The 21,317-nt window shown below is 46.1% G+C and overlaps 1 protein-coding gene across 3 annotated transcripts in view; it reads right to left on the bottom strand.

The window, feature by feature from the left end:
* ALDH1A3 (aldehyde dehydrogenase 1 family member A3) overlaps positions 1 to 20,604 on the bottom strand; it is a 63,548-nt gene extending 42,944 nt beyond the window's left edge. For 2 of the 3 annotated variants that reach the window (XM_044980271.1, XM_044980268.1), the window contains exon 1: positions 3,169 to 3,315. In XM_044980271.1, coding sequence (XP_044836206.1) covers positions 3,169 to 3,267 — 99 coding nt within the window. In that variant the 5' untranslated portion in view covers positions 3,268 to 3,315. Of the gene's footprint in view, positions 1 to 3,168; positions 3,316 to 20,435 lie in introns of those variants that run through there. The other variant, XM_044980269.1, reaches the window with a different exon arrangement.
* Positions 20,605 to 21,317: the final 713 nt, after the last annotated feature.

The raw sequence follows: 21,317 nt of genomic DNA on the forward strand, positions 1-21,317 counted from the left end.
GGGGGGGGAGGAGACGACAGAGGTGTCACGATTACAAAACTCAGTGTGACAACACCAAAATGAAGGTTTTGCGCATAGGAAGTTTTAAGTAGCCTGGAGCTCACAAATTACAATCCAGCACTTTGGATGCAAACATTTTAAAATGGTAAGAGTAAGCAGGTTTATGGAAGACAAAGGCAAATTTGGATCTAAAATGAGGAACATTTCACTGCGAACTTGAGAGATACAGGAAGGGAAGCCCATGAAACGATAATGGAATGTTTACAGCTACTAATGAATGGGGCACCATTTTGCTGCATCGATGTGTTAGCATTAATTATGGATGAGGGAGCTGGAGAAAGGATGAAATCACTCTAGCGAATGGCGGACTCAAGGTGACGGACAGAATCGCCAAGATTCTTTTCAGCTTCATACAACTAAGCTTGGGTCTTCCATAAGAAGTCACTCTGTGTGTATTACATGGATCATCACCGCACTCTCTTTCATCTTCATCTCTAGGGACGTTATAGAAAGATCATTTGTGAGCGATCATTGCTTCATAAAAGCATCATGCTGATCAATACAAGACGTGATCTTGAAACAATTTGCCCAATCCAATAACTAGAAGAACTGAAAATAAGATTCACACTTTAGAGGGATGAGTGCTGTTCGGAGACAGCTGCAAACGTCTGGGACAAGTCGATGGAGTTTGCAGAATACCCCCATAGATGTGTATTTATCATCATTCTAAGCTTAATATTGCCCATAATTTTCCTCATCGGATGATGTGTTCTGAGCATCAAATCAGAAGCAGAACTTGTACTCTAACATTTTTCACTTTTGAGACAGTCTATTTGATTGTGTAGACATCTTTAGGGGTCCTATTCTCCACACCCATCTCACACGCAACCGCCAGTAGAGTTAATAAAAGTCTGTCCAAAGTAACATTACACCACTCTGAAACCAGCAGCAGAAGATGCAAGTTCCAAGTTGGCAGAAAGCTCAGCTTTTAAAAAGCAATGTAGGGAAAACTGGTTTAAGAAGGTTTATCTGCTGACAAATTAATAAATGGCTACTCAAATTTGGTTCCTTCAGTGTGTACCTGGATCAACATTCAATTTCAGAAATTAATGCAGTTCAACTTTATTTGTCCTCTTGCAGCTGAGGGACAAATTATAATGCTCTCTCTTATATAACGTAGGAAGCATGAATTATTTTATATTAATTAAAACATTCTAAACCCCACTAGCCAGTTTAGTCCAGCCGCATAGTTGAAATTAGCAAAGTAAAGGTCATATGTCAATAGCGCAGCATAAATCTAAGGAGTCCCTCCACTATAGGAACTGGTGTGTTAGGATACTGGTGAATACAACATAGGGGGTTATCTGCCACAATGTGACAATTCCTAAAAAAGATGTTGAGGTCTGCAATGACTCTCAACTCTGTACCTTAGAAACCAGCAATGAGCAGATGTCTTGAATATCAAGAACAAAGTAGGAAAACCAGGAGTCTTCTAACAAGGGCTTTGGAAGTTTTACATTTCAGTGGCTTGGGATAACCAAGGCGTTTTAAAGGGAAGCTCTGTTGATCGCATAAGAGCTGACTGGACTTTTGGTTGTGTATTTTTACACTGAAGCCCTGATTTTAGCAAGGATACCAGGAGCTTTTTTCAAGTGTAAAATCAGACATTTTGAGAGGGGTAAGATCACCAGCAATATTGGGTCTGATCCTAAACGTTGCAGAGCACCCTTCACTCCTAGTGCCTGTGGTAGAAGCTGAGGTCACTCTGAACCTTGCATCATTGATTCCCCAATTCCCTTTCCTATACCATAAATATAGGGTCTGATCCTGCCATCAATGAAGCCAATGCAAACCCCCCAGTATCCACAATGGGAACAGGACTGAATTCACAGAAAAAACCCTGTTTTAAAGGAAGTTCTTTTTATCCTCCTCACAGCTTCACTCTATCCAGATCTGACTTCTTGGGAACTGAGAGGACTCAGCAGAAGTGCTCCATATCTTGGAGAACTGGCTGTTGTAAACTCAACATACTTATCTGGGAACATGGCATCACCCTGTTGGTGACCCAGGATGACAAATGTCCATACTCAGTACAAAAAACATTTTCTTCGATAGCAAAATCCTGGAGAACAGGGTGACTAAGTGGTACAAATTCAGGAATACACAGATGCACCTTTATTTGGTGCTGAAGTGAGTCTAATATGCAGAAGAGGAAAACTATGACACCTTCAACTTGTAGCAGAAATTGCTAAATCATAAATTTTGGGAGGGAAACACCCCCCTCCCCCATCAATTTCACTTGATTTCCTGCAGTTGACATGTCTGCCTAGGCAGGATAAGTCCAGTGACATGCACTTTTTTGTATCACTCCTAGAACTGACACCTTTCTCCACTTGCTACAAATACCACAATCAACTTCCAGTCTCTTAAAATACAAGAGAGCAGACTGAGGTTGTGGAACATCAAGCTAAAAAAAGGTAATTAAACAAAACACTGCATGATCAATAAGGATTTAACTGAGCCTCAATCACAGCAGACACCGGGGGCGGAGGGGGGGGGGGTGGAATCTGCTGTTAATTAAAAGTACTGGACAGATGTATCCTGCGAGAATGGAAAGCGCAACACTTCTGCAGGAGCGGGACTCCAAACACAGAAGAATTATCACAAAGCGGGGAAAGTTTTCGCAAACTCGGGTTCTGAGGAGGAAATGACCTAATTTTCCCCCATTTACTTTTGACTATTATCGTTGACATAACACAATAAAGAGGTGCACAAAAACGAAGTTCCCTGCCCGAGAGGTCAGACGCTGCGTCCCTGAAGCACCCAGCTCCCCCGCGGATTTAGGGGACGCAGGATCAGGCCCCAGTGCATCCTGCGCCGGAGCTGTACTCATTTTAAAGCCCGTTGATTCGGACATTTGGGGTGGTTTGAAATCACTGTTGGCTGCTGGCCAGATGGGTCACGACCTGTGGATGGACCTGACTCCTGGCGAGAATAAAGAGGCTCCCGTGGGGGGGGGGGTGTTCGGAGAGCGGTAACCCCCTCACCCAACTGGATTTAAGCGGAGTCCCTAGTCGGGGGGAGCAGGGGGGGTTCCCCTTTTTCAGGTCGCGCTGCTGCTGCTGCTGCGGGGGGGACACGCGGCTCTCCGGGCGGGGCCCGGCTCACCTTGCTGTGCCGGATCTCCAGGTTCCTCACCGGCCGAGGCAGCGCGGGCAGCTTCTTGTCCGGCTGCCCGTTCTCCACCGCGCCGTTCAGCGCAGCCATCGCGGGACCGGACGGGACGGGAGCGCCGCGCTCCGGCTGCCCCGCTGCCTGCCCTGCCTCTGCGGCTGACAGCCCGGCGGCGCGGCCTTTAAGGGCTCCCGGCCGGCGCGCGCCCATTGGCTCCGCTCGCCGCCCAGGCCACGCCCCCTCCATCCCCAGGCCCCGCGCGCGGCCGGGCAGGTACAGCGTCCCCCGGGGGGGCTCGGCGCTCCGGCTCCCCCCTGCTCCGGCAGCCGCTGGCCCCAGCTGCGGCCCTAGGAAAGGGCCGGGCTCGGCCCAGGAGGGGGATTGTTAAGTGTCTCCTTGAGCAGCCTCGGGGGGGGGGGGAGTTGCTTTTAAAGCGTCCCCTGGGGAGGGCAGCTGCATGGCCACCGCCGCTGGTTCCTCCCTCTGAGATATCAAGGGCGAGGGGGGAGGATTTGATAGCCAATTAACCTGCTAATAAAAGTGCCTAGGTCCAAAAGCAACATGCAGCCCATGGGCTAGGCACCCAGCCCCTGAGCTAGGTCGCTCTGGTCTTTTCAGGGCAACCAGGACCAATCCCCCCCATTAAAAGTTTAGCCACGGTCTTTGGAGCAGGGTCAGCTTCCACCTTGCCTGGGTGCTCCAGGGTAATAAGGTAATAATTGGAGATATACCAATCTCCTAGAACTGGAAGGGACCTTGAAAGGTCATCGAGTCCGGCCCCCTGCCTTCACTAGCAGGACCAATTTTTGCCCCAAATCCCTAAGTGGCCTCCTCAAGGATTGAATGCACAGCCCTGAGTTTAGCAGGCCACTGCTCAAACCACTGAGCTATCCCTCCCAGGCGAAGAACATTGGCAACGTTGAAAAGTTACATTCATCCCCACAAAAGAGCATGTGATCGACAACCTCAGCTCTTGGCACAGGTGTCATATCCTCAGCCCAGCCATCCTGCCCCCCTGGGTCTGAGATGCAATGAGCTTTGAGACTCATCTCTCAAGAAATGCCTGCAAGCGTATTGACGGGGGCTATTTTGGGTCAAGTCAGGGCAGGCAGAGTTCTGGAGAAGGCCCTGTTGGCAGCTCCTATTTCAAACCCTGAAGATCCAGTTTGGGCACCTGCATGACTGCACGGTCCAGGGAGGATGTCTCTCCATTCATGCCTTTAAGTCAAAACTAAAAATCTTAACCACAAGGGTGTGTGTCACAAGGGTGGGGGGACCCTTCACCCTCTGTTCCTTGCTACAAAGAGCCCTCATGCACCCTGCTGGCAAGTTCAACAGCAAGTGCTTTATTTCCAGTGTGCTATACAAGTCCTTCTCTCCCCTGGATGGCTTTTGTCTTCTTCTTAGGCCCAGGGCAAGAGAGCTCACTTTTCTGGCCTTCCCCTCTCCTCCCTGTCCTCAGCTCACCAGCTGAATCACATGCTTAACGGGTTAATCATCCAGTCCTTTACCAATTATCTCCTCAATTTGGCTTACGCAGGGACAGTTGCCACTTGCCAAGAATGGTGAGTCAGCCTCAGGCTACTCACAGTCACACCTCCCAAAATCTATTTGCATTGAAGCCCTCTACTCTCAAGGATGGATCTCAGCAGCAATGTCCATATCCCACAGAAAAGGCATCCTCCTCCTCATTAGATGCATGGGGAATTGCCCTATATCCCTGCCTCCTGGCTCACTCCCCCCTTCAGATACTTCTCCTGCCCTCAATTTCATGCTTTCCTCCATGCTGCCTTTGTCTGGACTTCCCTGGTGCACCAAACAACCTCCCTTTACTCGTACAACCCTCCTCCCCCCCCAACCTGCACACTCACGTCTTCTGCAAACCAAAATGCCTCCCAAGAATATTCCAAAGAGACAGAAAAAGAAAAATTGAACAAAAACACCAGACTAGTATGATACCTGGATTCCCCAAGTCCCACGTGCGTCTACTGTATTATCTGGGTCTGACTTCAAGCCCAAGCCTGTCCTAGTTGAGACAATGGCAGTTTTGCTGTACTATCTTGAAAGGAAACAGAACTGGGTCCTTCAGCTGCAACTCGCTTGAGGAGATGATCGGCCATTATGTGTGTGCGTCACACCTTGGTCAAGCTATCAACATTATATAAGTTAAACATCAGGAGAAGTCCTTTCCTTCAAAGAGCTGTAAGAGACTCAGAGCATGTCCAAAGAGTCAGATTTAGGACCGAATCCTGCAAAGGCTTACCTAGTTGCATAACTTCACTCACTATAAAGTAAAATTAGGCATGTATGTAAGTTTTTGCAGGACTTAATGAATACTGAGGGCAAGTCAATACATGTATATATAGAAACAGGTTTCAGAGTAGCAGCCGTGTTAGTCTGCATCCGCAAAAAGAGGTGCCACAAACACTTCTGTTCTTTTTATAAGGAGACATGCACTTATGTGAAATACGCTACAAGGAAAATTTACTATCAAATGAAAGTTCACCATACTGCCTTTTGTCTGATATAAATGTTCCACAGAACATATTAAGATGAGTCAGGACACCACAGTTACCCTACAAAATGTTTTATGGTGTCTCGAATCTCCATGAGGAGTCAGGATTTTGCTTTTATATCTTGGCCAAAAGAATAGCACCACCAGTGGCAGTAGGCCCCATAACATCCTGCCCATCTAATGGTTAATACTAACTTAGAAGAGAAAGCACTACAACATGAATCATAAGCATCACTTCCTGCATTTCCTTTGAGATCTTCCATCAGGGTAATAACCCAGTCAGGTGCTGCTTAGCTTGGCTTGTGAAAGCTGATAAGTAACACAACATAATATTTTCCACAGCCAGAAAAGCCACGTTAGTCACAAATTGCTATCCAGATTTCCCTTGTGAGCTGCAAATACTGAAGGGGACAGATGCCTGGCAATAATAAAAACCAAGTGGCGATGTGCATTATTTCTAAATAATTTGTGGGGGATATTATGTTTTAAATAAATTTTCACTTTTGTGTTGCAGCTATCCTGGTATGTAGGTGTCACTTAAGGGAATACTGTCATCAAATAATAAATTATGTAGGTAGAAACTTCTATTTGTTTATAAACTACCCACCACTTTTGAGCTGGTCACTTCTCATTTAGGCTAGAGAAGGGTCAAAGCAAGAATCTCAATGAAATCCCCAAATTTTGGTGGTTATGAGAAAGTAGAACTTGGATCCAAACGATCCCTAGTTTTCATTAGGTTTCACTAAAACTTGGCTGACAAGATTTTGCAGAGTCAAAATCATCCTAGCTTGCCTGTTGCAAAAAAAGTTGGACAAAAAACTGTGACCTTTTGAGCAGAGCAGATCTAGAGTCCATTTTATCTGGACAAGCCTTTATTTCAGACTGGTTTTGCAAAACTAAAATCTGCCCTCGCTGATCCATCTCAGAGTTACGCATGTTTTATGAAGATGATTTTTTTGGTCCTCCATAAATTGCAATTCCCAAATGGGCCACTAGGTGGCATAGGACTGTGACCAGTCCTTACTTTAGACCAGGGGTAGGCAACCTGCGGCATGCCAGCTTATTTTCAGTGGCACTCGCACTGCCCAGGTCCTGGCCACCGGTCCGGAGGGCTCTGCATTTTAATTTAATTTTAAATGAAGCTTCTTAAACATTTTAAAAAACTTTATTTACTTTAATATATAAACTATTGTTGTATGTATAGACTTATAGAAAGAGACCTTCTAAAAACGTTAACATGTATTACTGGCACACGAAACTTTAAATCAGAGTGAATAAATGAAGACTCGGCATACCACTTCTGAAGGGTTGCTGACCCCTGCTTTAGACCTTAGTCCATCTCATGCTTTGCTGTACAGTGGGCTACCCACATTTGCCATCCTTGCCTGTCAACTGCCATTCTCTCCAAATCTTCCCATTTGAGGTGCTTGATGTCATTCAGAACTGTTCGTTTCCCTATTATTTGCAGTCTTCCTCTTTCGTCTTGCATTTTCTGGCTTCCATTCAAGGGCGGTATTTGGTAAGCATTCTTTTTCCATTCTCAGCCCATGTCTCAGCCACTGAGGTCTTCTTTTGTAGAGGAGTTGGGAGAGGGTGCCTTGTCCAGTCATTTTTCTGACTTCATGTGTCTTCCTATCTCTGTATGTTAGTCCCAATATTCTTAGACATTTGTGATGAAATGCATCCCATTTTAGTGTCTCTTTCTTGGTAAGTTGCCATGTCTCACTGATATATGTTGTGATGGCAATAATTCACATTCAATTTTGTCTTGAGGGAGATGTTTTTGAGTCTCCCAAATGCAGAGTTTGCCTTCCCAATTCTTATTTCCTCAGAACTAGTACCATCTTGACTGATGGTACTTCCAAGATACATAAAATTGTCCACCTTCTCCAGTTTCTCTTCAATTTTGATTTCTGTCCCTGTAGTCTCCATTAACAGGACTTTACATTTCTTTGCATTCAGTGGTTCCTAAACTTGTTCCGCCACTTGTGCAGGGAAAGCCCCTGGTGGGCCGGGCTGGGTTGTTTACCTGCCACGTCCGCAGGTTCGGCCGATCGCGGCTCCCACTTGCCACGGTTCACTGCTCCAGGCCCATGGGAGCTGCTGGAAGCGGCGGCCAGTATGTCCCTTGGCCCGCACTGCTTCCAGCAGCTCCCATTGGCCTGGAGCAACAAACCACGGCTACTGGGAGCCACGATTGACCGAACCTGTGGACATGGCAGGTAAACAAACCGGCCCAGCTCACCAGGGGCTTTCCCTGCACAAGTGGCGGAACAAGTTTAGGAACCACTGTTTGCATTGTAGCTTCTCCATTACTTTTTATTTGGTTTGTGCATTTTTGTAGTGCGTTGGCATCTTCATTGATGCAAGCGATGTCATCAGCAAAGTCCAAATGAAATAGCCTTGAATTCTTGCATTTTAGGCCACATGTATCACTGTCATTGTTTTAATCCATAGTCTTTGACTAGCATAAACAAAAAAGGAGACAGGACACACCCCTGCCTTACACCTGTCTTGATGCTGAATGGCTTACTCAATCCATTTTAATGCAGCATTTTGTGTTGGCATAGAATGCCTTCATAATGTTGATTAAATTTGTTGGAATTCCATATTGTTCTACAATTTTCCACATTGTTTCTCTGTTTACACTATCAAATGCCTTCTGAAAGTCCACAAGATTGATGGCAAGACTGCCTTGGAATTCAATTGTGTTCTCAATAATCTGTCTCAGGATGAAAATAGCGTCTGTGCACAATTTCCCTTATCTAAATCCTGATTGTTGTTCATGTAGGATGGTATCCATCTTTCCTTTCATTCTGTTCAGGAGGACTGCTGCTAATACTTTTCCTGTGACAGACAGAAGTGTTACTCCCCTCCAATTTGAACAATTGTTTAGATCACCTCTCTTTGGTAACTTGATTATGATACCGAGGGTCCATTCTTCTGGCACTTTTTCCTCCATCCATATTTTGTTGTACAGCAAACAGATGACCAATTCCATGTCTTCACCTCCATATTTAAGCATCTCAGGATGAATGCCGTCCAACCCAGGTGCCTTGTTGTTTTTCAGCTTCCGCAATGCTTTTTTTTTTTTAAACTTTGATTTTTACCTCAGATACATCTATATCTAGGTCTAGTGGTTTATCATTGTTAAATTCCAGTCTTGTAATTGGTGTAGCACTTCTTTGAAGTGTTCCACCCATTTATTTTCTTGTTCCTCCTGTGTTTTCAAAATTTCTCCTTGTTTTCCTTTCACTGTGACACTTCTGAATTTTGATTCATATCCTGTTAACTGTTTCAGGATCATGTAGACTGTTCTTGTATCATTTATTTCCCCCGCTTCTTCAGCTTCACTAGCCTTACTTACTTTCGGTTTTCTCTTTTGCATTGTTTCTTTACTGCTTTCTCAAAGTTCCTATAGGTTTGTTTTGTTCCTTTGGTCGCATGTTGTAGTACTAGAGCCTTTTGTTTTCTTCTTTTGTCTGTAATTTTCCATGTTTCTTCTTCCTCTGTTCTTTATTGCTCCTCCGCTTTCTACCAATTATCTTTTCAGCTGCTTCTAGCATAGCTGTTTTGAAAAGATCCCAGTATTTTTCCACTTGTTTTCTTCAAGATCTTGAAAAGCCTCAAACCCGTTCTTGACCTCTATCTGGTACGCTTTTCGTATCCTGTAATCTTGTAGTTTGTGTATTGAGTAATCTGAGTCTGTGTTCTTTCTTTTTGAGGGCTTTAAACTTCAATTTGATGTTTGCTTTCAGCAAGTAGTGATCACTTCCCATATCTGCTCCTCTGAATACTCGTGTCTAACACTGATGTTTTCCACCTCTAACACAGATATAGTCAATCTCATTGTGTGTACGGCCATCTGGTGAAATCCATGTCTTTTTGTGTATGTTTTTATGTTGGAAGAAAGAATTGCAGATGCTAAGATTGTTTTCAGCACAAAATTCAAGAAGTCTTGTGCCATTGTCTGTCATTGTTCCGGTTGTATGTGGGCTGATGACTGTTTCCCAATTTCTTCTTTCATTTCCAGTCTGGGCATTAAGATCTCCCATAACCAGGACAAGATCGTGGTTTGGTATTTCTTTCATTACATCATTCAATTCTGTATAGAATTGCTCTTTGTCCTCTTCATCTGCATTGGTTGTTGGCACATATGCCTGGACTATGGTTCACTTAATGTGCTGAGAGTGGAACCTAGCTGCCAGTAACTTATCTGATATTGGCTGCCAGTTCAGAAGGGATTTCTTTGCAGCGCTATTCCTGATGATTCCTACACCTCTCTCATGTTCGGTTCCTCCTGAATAGAACATTGTTTTTTCTCCAGATGTTATCATACCTTGATCTTTCCATCTAACTTCACAAAGTCTTGGATGTCAATTTTATCTCTGCCCATTTCTCTGATTACCTGTACTAATTTTCCTGGACTATTTAGAGTTTGTACATTTCAGGTAGCTATGGATGTACTCTTTTTTGTCTGTCAGAATGTGGACCATCGAGTGGGTTACTTCCCGATGGATTTGATCATCCACTGTCATATGTGGAGGAAGTTAACTGGGTAATGTCTGGCCAGAGGGAATGCATTAGAAAATTGGTAGAGTGGAAAGTGCACTGTTAGAATTAATGTATTGCCCTCAGTCTTTATTTTACCTACCAGGACTGCTCAGCTGAAGTGCCAAGTATTAGTGTTATAGCAGGACAAAATATCTGGAGGAGAAGTAGAAAGGGGAAGAAGAAATTCCAGAGCAATCTAACAAGTCATGCCAATGGGTCACCCCCGATGGAGTGACAACAAAACAACATGTATTGCACACCATAAAGGGAGATGGTCTATTTATATGCCATTGTTGAGAGAGTATTTTAGTCATAACTAGTTTGTTCTGTGTGTGAATTTATGGATATTGGAGGGATGTGTTTAAGGCAGATGTTTTGCATGCTACTCGTTCTTTTAAAAGGTTGCTTGGAAATAACATGAATATAGGGCATGAGCTGGTGACACAGAAAGGATGGGCAGAAATAATGCACTTTGACCAGCCACTTGCATATATAGCCTCCCCTAATAACGCCACCCATAAGAACAATAAAACTTTCACCTTCAAAAGAGATCCAAAAACATGTATTGATCCCCTTGTGACAAAGGCAAGAATGATCACCCCCCATTTTACTCCTAGGGAACATGAGACACAGAAGGATAAATGCAGTCCTGGCGTAAGCGGGCACAACTCCCCTCAGCTCAACAGGAGTCTTATCTATTTTTGCCAGGGCTTGAATTTCATCCAGAGAGGTTGAGGCTGGGTCCTGACAGCTGCTGAAATGCCTTCAGGGGGAGTCGAAGGCATCCAGTGGGGTCAAACTAATCGATTCACCCAAAGCCATACAGCAAGTCTGAGGCAGAGCCGGGATTCAAACTCAGGTGTTTTTGGTTCTCAACCCTATGCTCAGTGCAATAAGACCAGGCTGCCATTTAGATGGTGAAAAATGGGTAAGCTCGTAATTGTTCATAGATGTGTCAGAAGTAGATGCAACAGGAAGAGACTATTAAATTAAAGGTCACACCACTCGACTCACCCTATTGCGTTCAACCACCGCAGCAATATTTACAGATGTCTACAGTATCTCCGGCATAGCCTAATGCTTCAGCTCTGGATTAATTTGTTGTTTTGCACTGTTGCAGAGCCCCGTCTCTCAACGCTTTTTTCCCCCACCTCCTCTCAGGCATCCGGCACTAGCTCCTTTGCCTTCCTGATGCTGGGTCACACGCCGTGTGCTCTTCACGTGCGGCTGCCAGTTAGACCTGAACACACCTTTGTGCATCAGTTGTGTCTACCCATGCCAGGAGGGTGAGCTCACTGGTGGGCGGGTCCCTGTCACTTCAAGGGATGGTGCACTGCCATGGCTGTCTGACAGACTAATCTGTGCCTCAAGGGCTGCTGGGATTAGATCAAACTACCTCAGGGGTCAGAGAGGCATTTTAACCATGTTTTCCACTCTCATTTAATCTTACTGAGGTGGATTTTTCGCCTGCAATTGATTCCTGCATCCTGGGAACTCAGATCACAGCTCCTGTGCTGTTTTCCAGGTTCACTTGCTTTGTATCCAGGAGAATTGACAGGAAGCCCCTAGATAGTGCCTCATTCTCTCAGCACAGTGGTGCTGGGGAATTTAGATGGCAATGCCTGGAAGCAAATCTGGCATAAAAGCCTGGCCCACTGGCTGACTAGGGAATCGACTGTAGGATAAATTAGTTTAACTTCAGTGTAGCTATGCTGATTTATATCAGCTGAAAAACAGGCTGCGTCTAACGGAGGTGACACCATTCTGGATCAAGAGAGTGTTGGACATCAACTTGTATGGTCCATTGTTCTTCCTACACTTATTCTTTCACCCCACTGATGTAACAGCATCCATTGTAATAGTTCTATGACTGAAGGCAAGTTTCCCTACTCCCCCAACAAAACAAATCATGTTCTAAAGGTGAGAAGATGCAATGAAACAACATAGGTATGGCTATGATGCTCGTAGTAAAACATGAGACAGTCTAATCTCAGTCCTAAATGCAAAGCAACCATTTGGTTTTCAAAATAGCCCTTTATAATTTACACCATGTTTAACGAAGCAACAGATCTGGTCAAAATCATCTTCTTTCAACCAAATCACAGGCACTGAGCCATGCTTTCTGAAGACTAGGAGTGGCCTTTTCTTTGGTGTTCTGGTGCCCACAAATATTTTGTGAAGTAGGTAGGGAAAGAATAAAATAGCAAAATGTTTTGACGTCTCACATGCTGAAGGACTCTTCAATTCCCTCCTCCTAGCCCTTGTCTTTGCCAGCACCAGGCTCTGGGGAAATGGGAGCATGAATGGAAGTGAATTTTGTCCTTGGGATGGGATGACCGCTCTTAAAATGTGGGGCCCACTATGAAAAAACCTTGAGAACTCATGTTATAAACCAATCAAGGTGGCCGATACTATGAAGCTACAGAAAACACTATTTGTACATTTGGAACCACTTCCTGGATTGATCCAGTAATCTAGACCAGGGCATTATTTTGCCTGCAAAGAGCTAGCTGCATATTATCTGTAGGCAAATACATATTATATAGAGAGAGATTATATCGCTATAGATTTTAGCCTTATCCACCTCACAGTGGTAAGAGGCATTGTAGGCAGGTGCACACAGTGTTGTAAGCAGTGGATGCCTACTAAGGATCTTAGGATCCTAAAATATGCTTTTTCCTTCAGCTCCTCTTCGTTCTTATTCATGATCACATCTGCTCTGGGCCCAGTGCCCAACAATTTTCCATTAACGCCTCAGTACACACAGACTTGCACAGCTGAACAGTTTACAATGCAACATGCCCAATGCCATTACCTCGTCTCCCTCCCCAAATCAAGCTGCTGCAAACATTCCTGTTTACAGGGATAATCATTTGACTTTGTAACATTATTAGTGAGCAGCACCAGAGAGCTCACCCAGCTCAGGTTTTCCCACAGGAGAATGTTTGCCTGCTGCAACCATGCAATTAGAAAAATCACAGAATAAATTAGGTAAACAAATAGACTTAAAGAAGATACCCTGATCTTGCAAACACTTCCTGCTTAACTCTAGGCACGTGATCAGTCCCAATTGACTTCCCATTAAAGTTAAGCATGTGCTTAAGTTGCTGCTGGATCACGGCCTTAATGTCTAATTGCAAAATAAGAGGCACGTCTCCCAATTTCGTCAGCAGTAATAAATTGTTATTACCACCACATTTTAAAAAATCCCTCTAAAATGAGTCTCTGAAAATAGCAATGGGGCAGAAACCAACCAGTAAGTCCACTTGGGACAGACTGTGACCCAGGAATGGTTTGTTCTTGGACAACACATTATTCCTGCCTTATGAAACACAAACATTAAAAGGGAGATTTTAAAGATGCATCTGCCTTGTGCTAAGCAGGGGGTTTTGTTTCATGTGTATGTGCTTGTCTTTGCACAGCTACTCTTTCTAGCTAGTAAATATAGATTATTTATTTTTGTCCCCTTCTGGGCCTAACCCATCCCTTCCTGGCCTAATTCAGTTTTCTTCTTGCTGCTACCTTTTCCATTTCAAGGCCTAGCCCTGTCCTCTGGGGGTGGTGTGTGTGTGTGTGTGCGGGGGGGAGGAGGTATAAAATCATAATGTAGGGGAAAATTATTACTGTCCTTGTACATTAGCGCTGCAGTAAATAAAATACTTAAAAGCCAAGTACTCATCCATTGGGGTCCATGATCCCACTCTGCACTGGGATTTGTCTATTTCCGCTCCTAGGTGGGGGTAATGAACACAAGAGGAAACACTGTGGCCTGCAATAATAAAGTATTAGTCCCTGCTTTCAGTTACAGGGAGGGGAGTAAGGAGGTCCTGGGAAGCAGCTAGGCATGTCAGAGAGAGAGAGAGAACGAACACATAAGGAGTCCAGTGGCACCTTAAAGACTAGCAGATTTATTTGGGCATAAGCTTTTGTGGGTAAAACCACCTCACTTCTTCAGATGCATCAGAGAGAGAGAAACCCACCCAGTTTTAAATGATTATATTACACACACGTTAATGACGGCCCTTTCCCCCCCACTCCCTGCCTCGTTAACAAAGGCCCCAGCCTGGCCACCGAGCACGATCAGTGCCCCCACTCGCCAGCCCCATAAGGCAGAGTGAGAGAGTGACAATAATTCACTTCAGGGCAAAATATTTACACCGTAAGGGAGCCGTTTTGATGCGGTGCCCCATGGGAGCGGTGCCCTGATTAGCGCTGACTGCAGCTCTCGGAAGGTGGGGTGGGTTCCGAGGGGCTCTGGGGCGGATGGTGTTTGCACCTGGGTCTGATGAAGTTTAATGGACTTTAACACATGCAAACAACTGCTTTTGTTCCCGGGGACAAAGGCTTTCCCAGCTCCGGCCTGCGTCCCCAACACTGGTGGCATTGTTTCCCCTCCATTGCCTCTTGTCACTCTCCTTGTCAAAGTTTAATTAGGACAACGAGCTTTTCGCAGGCTCATTTCGCACTTCAGCAACTTTCCAACACTTCCCTAACGAGGAGAGAAGGGGCTGGAGAGGCCTAGGCTTTGGGAGGCCCCATAGGAGCTGTGCCCAGCCAGGGAGAGGCCAGGATCCAACCAGGAGCCCTGCTGCGCCCCAGGGGCGTGTATGTGATCACTGGACTCAGATCCAGATCCCTGCACCACAGATGGCATATGCATGTGTAATAACCATAGGGTGACCAGATAGCAATTGGAAAAATTGGACAGAGGGTGGGAGGATAATAGGCGCCTATATAAGAAAAAGCCCCAAATATCAGGACTGTCGCTATGAAAATCGGGGCATCTGGTCACCCTAAATAGCCAGCATATGTATGTCTGATACACCAGAGTCTCACCTAACCCCGGATCCCTGCAGAACTCTGCACAGTTTGGGAATTCACGCCCTAGCTGTTCTGTGAAGTTTGGTTCTTTTGCATTTGGGGAGGTATTTTCCATTCCACTTTAGACCACCTCCCCATATCCTGTACACACACTCCTTCCCTTCAGGATTTTTAAGCCACCCTCAAAGCATAGTCAAAGGCCTAGTCAACACAACCCGGTTAGGTTGACGTGAGCTGCCTTGCGTCAACCTACCCATGGAAGCACATTCACTTAAATTTGGCTTCTGCTGACATAAGTGCCTCTCTACATGGATTTAGTAACAATGCAGAGTCAGTGTAGATACTGTTTTGCTTCCGTCGACTGTTACTGGCTTTCAGGAGCCATCCCACGATGCCCCACACAGACCATCCAATTGATAGAAGCACTCCTGGGGAGGAGTATGCACACAAGCAGAGTTGTGAGTTAGGTCGCCATAATATTGTAGTATAGACACGGCCAATGGGTTTCCCAGATCTCCTACTCCATACATCTCTGCCCCCATCCTCCTCTCCTGGGTTTAACCTGGGCATGAGAAAGGACTGGTAGAGGGACACGGTTACCAACGCTAGGGAAACAGTCTTTATGCCTATTAAGGAAAGGCCTTCTTTGCATCAAACACAAACCAGCCCACAGAAACCACCTGCTGTTAATGTGCCAGGGTATCGGAGCTGCACCGAAGCCCCCTTAACATGGGTTGGAATTCAGGATAAACTTCTGAGGGGGACAGAAATCCTCCCTGGAGAAATAAAGGAAAGGTGACGCTCTGGCATTAAAATGTGCTCTCTCTATACAAGGAGACAAGACGCCCTTTCCCAGGGGCTGGCTGAAATAGGGACTTTGCTTACGAAACAGTCAGCAAACAGATTCAGCCGCCTGAAGAAGCCATTTGTTTATTGTTCCTGGGCCTGATTTACCCGTCGGGAAAGATAAACCCTTGAAATACTGGGCCACACCTCAGAGAGAGAGAGAGCGCAACTTGCCAGTGCTGCAGAACCCACCCAAGCACTGAACGCAGTTTCAGGGCCTCAAAGGCAGTATTTTGGTGCCTACCTCCCACTGACATTGATTTAGACACCTGTTTACCTGTGAGGATTTGGGACTCTCTCTGTCCAAATCTCAGGGTGAGCTGGAGTGAAAACCCTCCCCAGGTACAGGGATGATGTCTTGCTTCTTAAGCCAGTAAAACCTATGTGTTAGTGTAAAGGCCTGGTGTGGGACTGCCAAATCTCACACCTCCTCCAGCACTCCCTCCGTTGGGTCAGAATTCTCAATGCTCAGCGGAAGTCAAAAAGGCTAACTGAATGTTAGGAACTATTAGGAAATGGATAGAAAATAAGACTGAAAATATAATGCCACTATGTAAATCCCATAAATGTGCCCAGACCTGTGTCCAGTTCTGATCGCCCTGTTGCCAAAAGGATATAGTGGAACTGGAAAAGATTCAGAGAACAAAGATGATCAAGGGTAGGAATGGCTTCCATACAAGGAGAGGCTAGAAAGATCGGGGCTGTTCAGCTTGGAAAAGAGGCCACCGAGGGGCGATATGATAGAAGTCTATAAAATCATGAATACTGTCAAAAAAGTGACTACAGAAGTGTTACTTGCCCTTTCCCACAATACAAAAACCAGGGGTCACCCGATGAAATTAATAGGCAGCAGGTTTAATATAAGCATATGGAAGTGCTTTTTCCACACAGCACACAACCAACCTCTGGGACTCATTGCCAGGGAATGTTGTGATGGCCAACAGTATAACTGGGTTAAATAAAGAACTAGATAAGTTCATAGAGGATGGATCCATCGATGGCTATTAGCCAAGATGGTCAGGGATGTACCCCATTCTCAGGCAACCCTAAACCTCTGACTGCCAGAAGGGGAACACCAGGGGGAGTTCTCCAAAATTGCCCCCTTCTGCACATTTCCCCTAAAGATCTAGTGCTGGCCGCTATCAGAGACCAGATACAGGGCTAGATGGACTATTGGTCTGACCTAGTATGACCATTCTTGTGTTAACTGCATCTTCCCCGAAGGAGGAAGGCATTCGCACAATGCTCCAGGGAGACCATTCAAAACTGAATCACCATTTAGTAAAACCACCCTCGTTCTAATTGGCCCAAATGACGTACAGGAGTCAATAAGCCATCTTAAAATGGCTTGCTCTGTGCAGGGAAATAGGAACACTCTGGGTTTTGGCTGCTTTCCTGGCAGATGTGTCTTATTAAAAAAAATTAAAGAAATAGAAGTCAGGGAGGCCCAGATCCTCAAAGGTATTCAGGCTCCTAACTTCTATCGATTTCAGTGGAATTTAGGAGCCTAAATACCTGAGGATCTGAGCCCTAATGTCTAGGTACCAATGAAGCTCAGTGTATCTGCTTCTGCAGATAAAGAAACTGAACAAAAGGATACTGCAGTTGTGTGTCTAGAGAAAGGCTTCATGCTGTTCTCCTTGAAGTTAATATGCCACTGACTTCAGGGGCAGCAGCAAAGGTCCTTTGATTTCCTTTACAAAAGCAGAGTGATCTAGAGCATGCAGACTGGATTGAAACAGGATAGGTTTAATTCCTTCCACAGCAGCAATGTCTGGTGTAGACAAGACCTCAGGGAAAGTAGCTCTGTGCTGGGCTATAACTTAGGTTCTAGACTAAGCAACTTGCTCAAGATCACACAGGAAGCCTCTGGGGGTATGTCTACATAGGGATAAAAGACCTACGGCTTGGTCACAGCTGTCTCACAGGGCTAAAAATAAAATCACTGTGTAGCCATCCAAATGGATCCTGGACGCTTGGACCCTCCACCCTCACAGGGTCCCAACCTGAGCCCAAACTTCTACACAGCAATCTTTCAGCCCCCAGAACCCGAGTCAGCTGACTGGGGCCAGCCATTAGCATATTAATCTCTATGCAAACATACCCTGGGAGAGCGGGGACACAAACCCAAGTCTTTGGCTTGTGCCCTGACCATGGGCACATCCTCCTTCCTCATGCATCAGGTTCAACTACATGATCTTCAGACATTCCGAGCTGATTCTATGTCTAAGGCCTTGTGTCTACACACAAATGTAGCTAGTCAAGGTCCACCCTAAGTGTAGGTTATAGTGTTGACTTCAATTAGCTGCACAGACATCAAAACTATCTGCAACTTGCCTCCACTAGGATTTTATAGCAAGATAGATATTACGATGTTAAAACTACACCTTTTTGGCACTGAAGACTGTCACCAAAAAAGTGTCCTATTTTGATTTTTAATTTTAGATTAGACAGACAAAAACAAAACAGGACACTTTTATTCTGAAATTATAGACACACCTGCACTGAAATAACAAAAGATTATTCATTATATAGTTATTTTGGTGCAAGTTTCTGTTTGGAGCAGCCATAATACACTCAGTGACTCCTTTACAGTGCTTAGATGAGGCCCAGAATGATGAGATCTCTGTCTTCTGGACTCTCCACACTGACAGTGAATAAAAGCCCTTCTTTGAACAATCAACATTGGAATCTACAACGGGGCCAAATTCTGTCCTGTTAACTCCTTTACATGGTGGTAAAACAGGAGAGACTCCATTGAAGTTAGTGAGCTAAATCCTGCTCTCAGTGAAGCCAGCACGGGTCTGGAGTAACTCCAATAGGCAATTAAGTTACTCCAGATTTATACCCATGTAAATGAGGATAGAATTTGGCTCAATGGAGTCACACTGGTGTAAAACAGTTGTGATGGGAAAAATTAAGCCAAGCATGAAAGTGAAGGTATGGCTACAACTATGCATGGCTGTCGTGCTGTGTAAGGAATATATAGCTAGGCCTTGCAGTGAAAAGCAGGCTGCAGACATCAGTGAGAGGATCTGGCAGTGGGGAAAGGCTCCGGCCGCAGGACACTACATGACTAAAAAAACGTCAGTGTAAATGGGGGAGGCAGTCCTTAGGCGTGGAGAGGGCCACGTAGGATATGTGCCCATAGGATTCAGAGGAATCTTTACTCACCTCAGCAGTGCCTCACTATCTACACTGCTATTTATACGGTGCTAGGGAGATGTGCAGTGTCTGTGCTCCACAGGCTGCTGAAAGGAGTGTACGGGGTAGATGTATGCAAAGATACGGAAGAGGGCTAGGACAGAGTATGCTGTAGCCAGGGGGAAGGATGGTTCAGCAGTTCGGGCACGATCCTGGGATTCGGAAAACGGGTTCCATTCTCAGCCCTGCGTCTCCCTCTATGACCTTAAGCAAGTCACTTAGGATCAGAGCCTCCAAGCTACTTCATCTCCGAACATTCATTGATTTCAATAGCCGTTAGGAGGATCTGTGCCTCACTTCCCCAGTTGTAAGAGAGGGAGAGTGGCACTCCATGGTGTGTGTCTGGGGGGTAGATTAAGGATTGGGAGGTGGTCAGCTACTACAGTAATGCGGGGCACAATACCATAGATAACAGGTGAAATAACTGCTGGTCCAGGTGCATCTGAATAATTCTCTCCCCACTGGATTTTTTCCCCCTGTCCTGCATTTACTGGTTCAAAGTCCAGCCCTACCAAGTGTTCACTTATAATCCCTGCAGCTGTGCTTGCAGATCAGGTAGCAGCCTGGCCACCTAGGCATTGCTGCCTGCCAGTCACTCGATTAAAAACCAATGAACTAATCACCAGCCGAGGTCAGGAACGAATCCTGTCCCACATCCACGCCGGCCCCGGCGGCCCAGAACAGGTAGGGAGGGAGACGTGGTAGAAACGGGGGCGGAGGTGAGCAGGGAAAAGGGACTTGGACAGATGGGGGGAAGCTCGAGGCTGGTGCTTAACCAAATGCTACACGTGGGCAGAAGGCAGGAATCCTCCCCCCAGATACAGAGATCACGCGGAGCGGAGCGAGTCACTAACCAGATCCATGTTTTTAGGGTGTGAGCCTCTTCTGCAAGGGCGGAGGCTCGCAGATCTCCCCTGCTGAGGGAGCAGCCTTGTGCATTTACACGTGTTCGCACCCGGGGAAATCGGGAGCCTGCCTGGTCCTCGCGACTGTGATGCGTTCACACGGTGATCGGACCTTGCCGAAGCACTGGCTGAGACGACAAGGCAGCTGTGGTTGGGTCATATCAGAGGGCGGGTGGGGGGCACGGGAGAGTGGCTGCAATTAGCCAGCGGGCCCAGGGGCCCCACAGGAGAAAACCCGAAGTGGCGGGGGGTGAATGGGGGTGTCGGGTCATTATTAGGGGCAGCCCCAACATAACCCTGGACATCTGCCCACGTAGAGTAAATGCACAGCCCAGATGAGACACGCCGCTTGGGACGGACAAGGACCCAGTTCAGGGTGCAAATCCCCGTAGTCTCGAATTAAAGGCGAATCCTACCGTCTCCGTACTGTCCGCTGGGCCGGGGCCGGGGCCGAGACCCGCGCTCCTAACGCCCATGATTTATTAGCTGCTACCCGCTCCAAAATATCCCGCAGCTCTGCGCCGCTTCTCCCGACGGAGGGGAACCCCAGCACCACCCCGAAGGGTTTCTTAACCTCTCTGCTTCCTACCTGCAGCCAAGGGGATCAAGTCGGCAGAGCCGGCGCGAATTAACGCCGCGTATTTAATGGGAAACTGAAACAGGTGTGGATTCGAATCAGGGGTCGGGGCGCTGGAATGCGCCTTTCCCCGACTCCTTGTCTCAAGCCCACCCGCCTGTCTTCATGCCAGGGGAGCCCGGGTTGTTTTGTATGGGACGCGGGGGTAAAAGCAGAACAGATTTTAGGAAAGAAAGGAAAAAGAAAGAAAACAAAACATTAACAGAAACCTGATTTCCTGGGTTTTTTGGGGAGAAAAAATGACCCATTGCAAAGAGTCTCGTAGCCTGATCTGCTCTCGGTCTCCTCTTTCAACACGCCCCCCCCCAACCAAATTCTGCCCCCAAAGCTGAGTTTATTTCAACAACAAAAAATCCAGCCCCGCGGATGGCTTAATTTGCCCGTCCCCGGTGGATAATCAATGGAAAGTGAACGCGTTTGCTGCAAAGGGAGTTTGCTCTTTTTTAAACGCCTCTCGCGTCCCAGGTTAGCTTTGAACTGAAGCAACGCGCAGGCATCGGACGCGGGTCTCTTGCTGTTTCTCCTTGACATCCTTGCTAATCCGAGCCGCCTCCAGCCGAGGAATCTTGTCAATTTCTAGGCAACATTTCACTTACTATCACCCCGAAATTATTTCCTGAGGTTTCTGAAACATCGTTGATTTTAAAAATCAGGACTCACC

Source organism: Mauremys mutica, chromosome 11 (assembly GCF_020497125.1).
Source record: "Mauremys mutica isolate MM-2020 ecotype Southern chromosome 11, ASM2049712v1, whole genome shotgun sequence".
Lineage (NCBI taxonomy): Eukaryota > Metazoa > Chordata > Testudines > Geoemydidae > Mauremys > Mauremys mutica.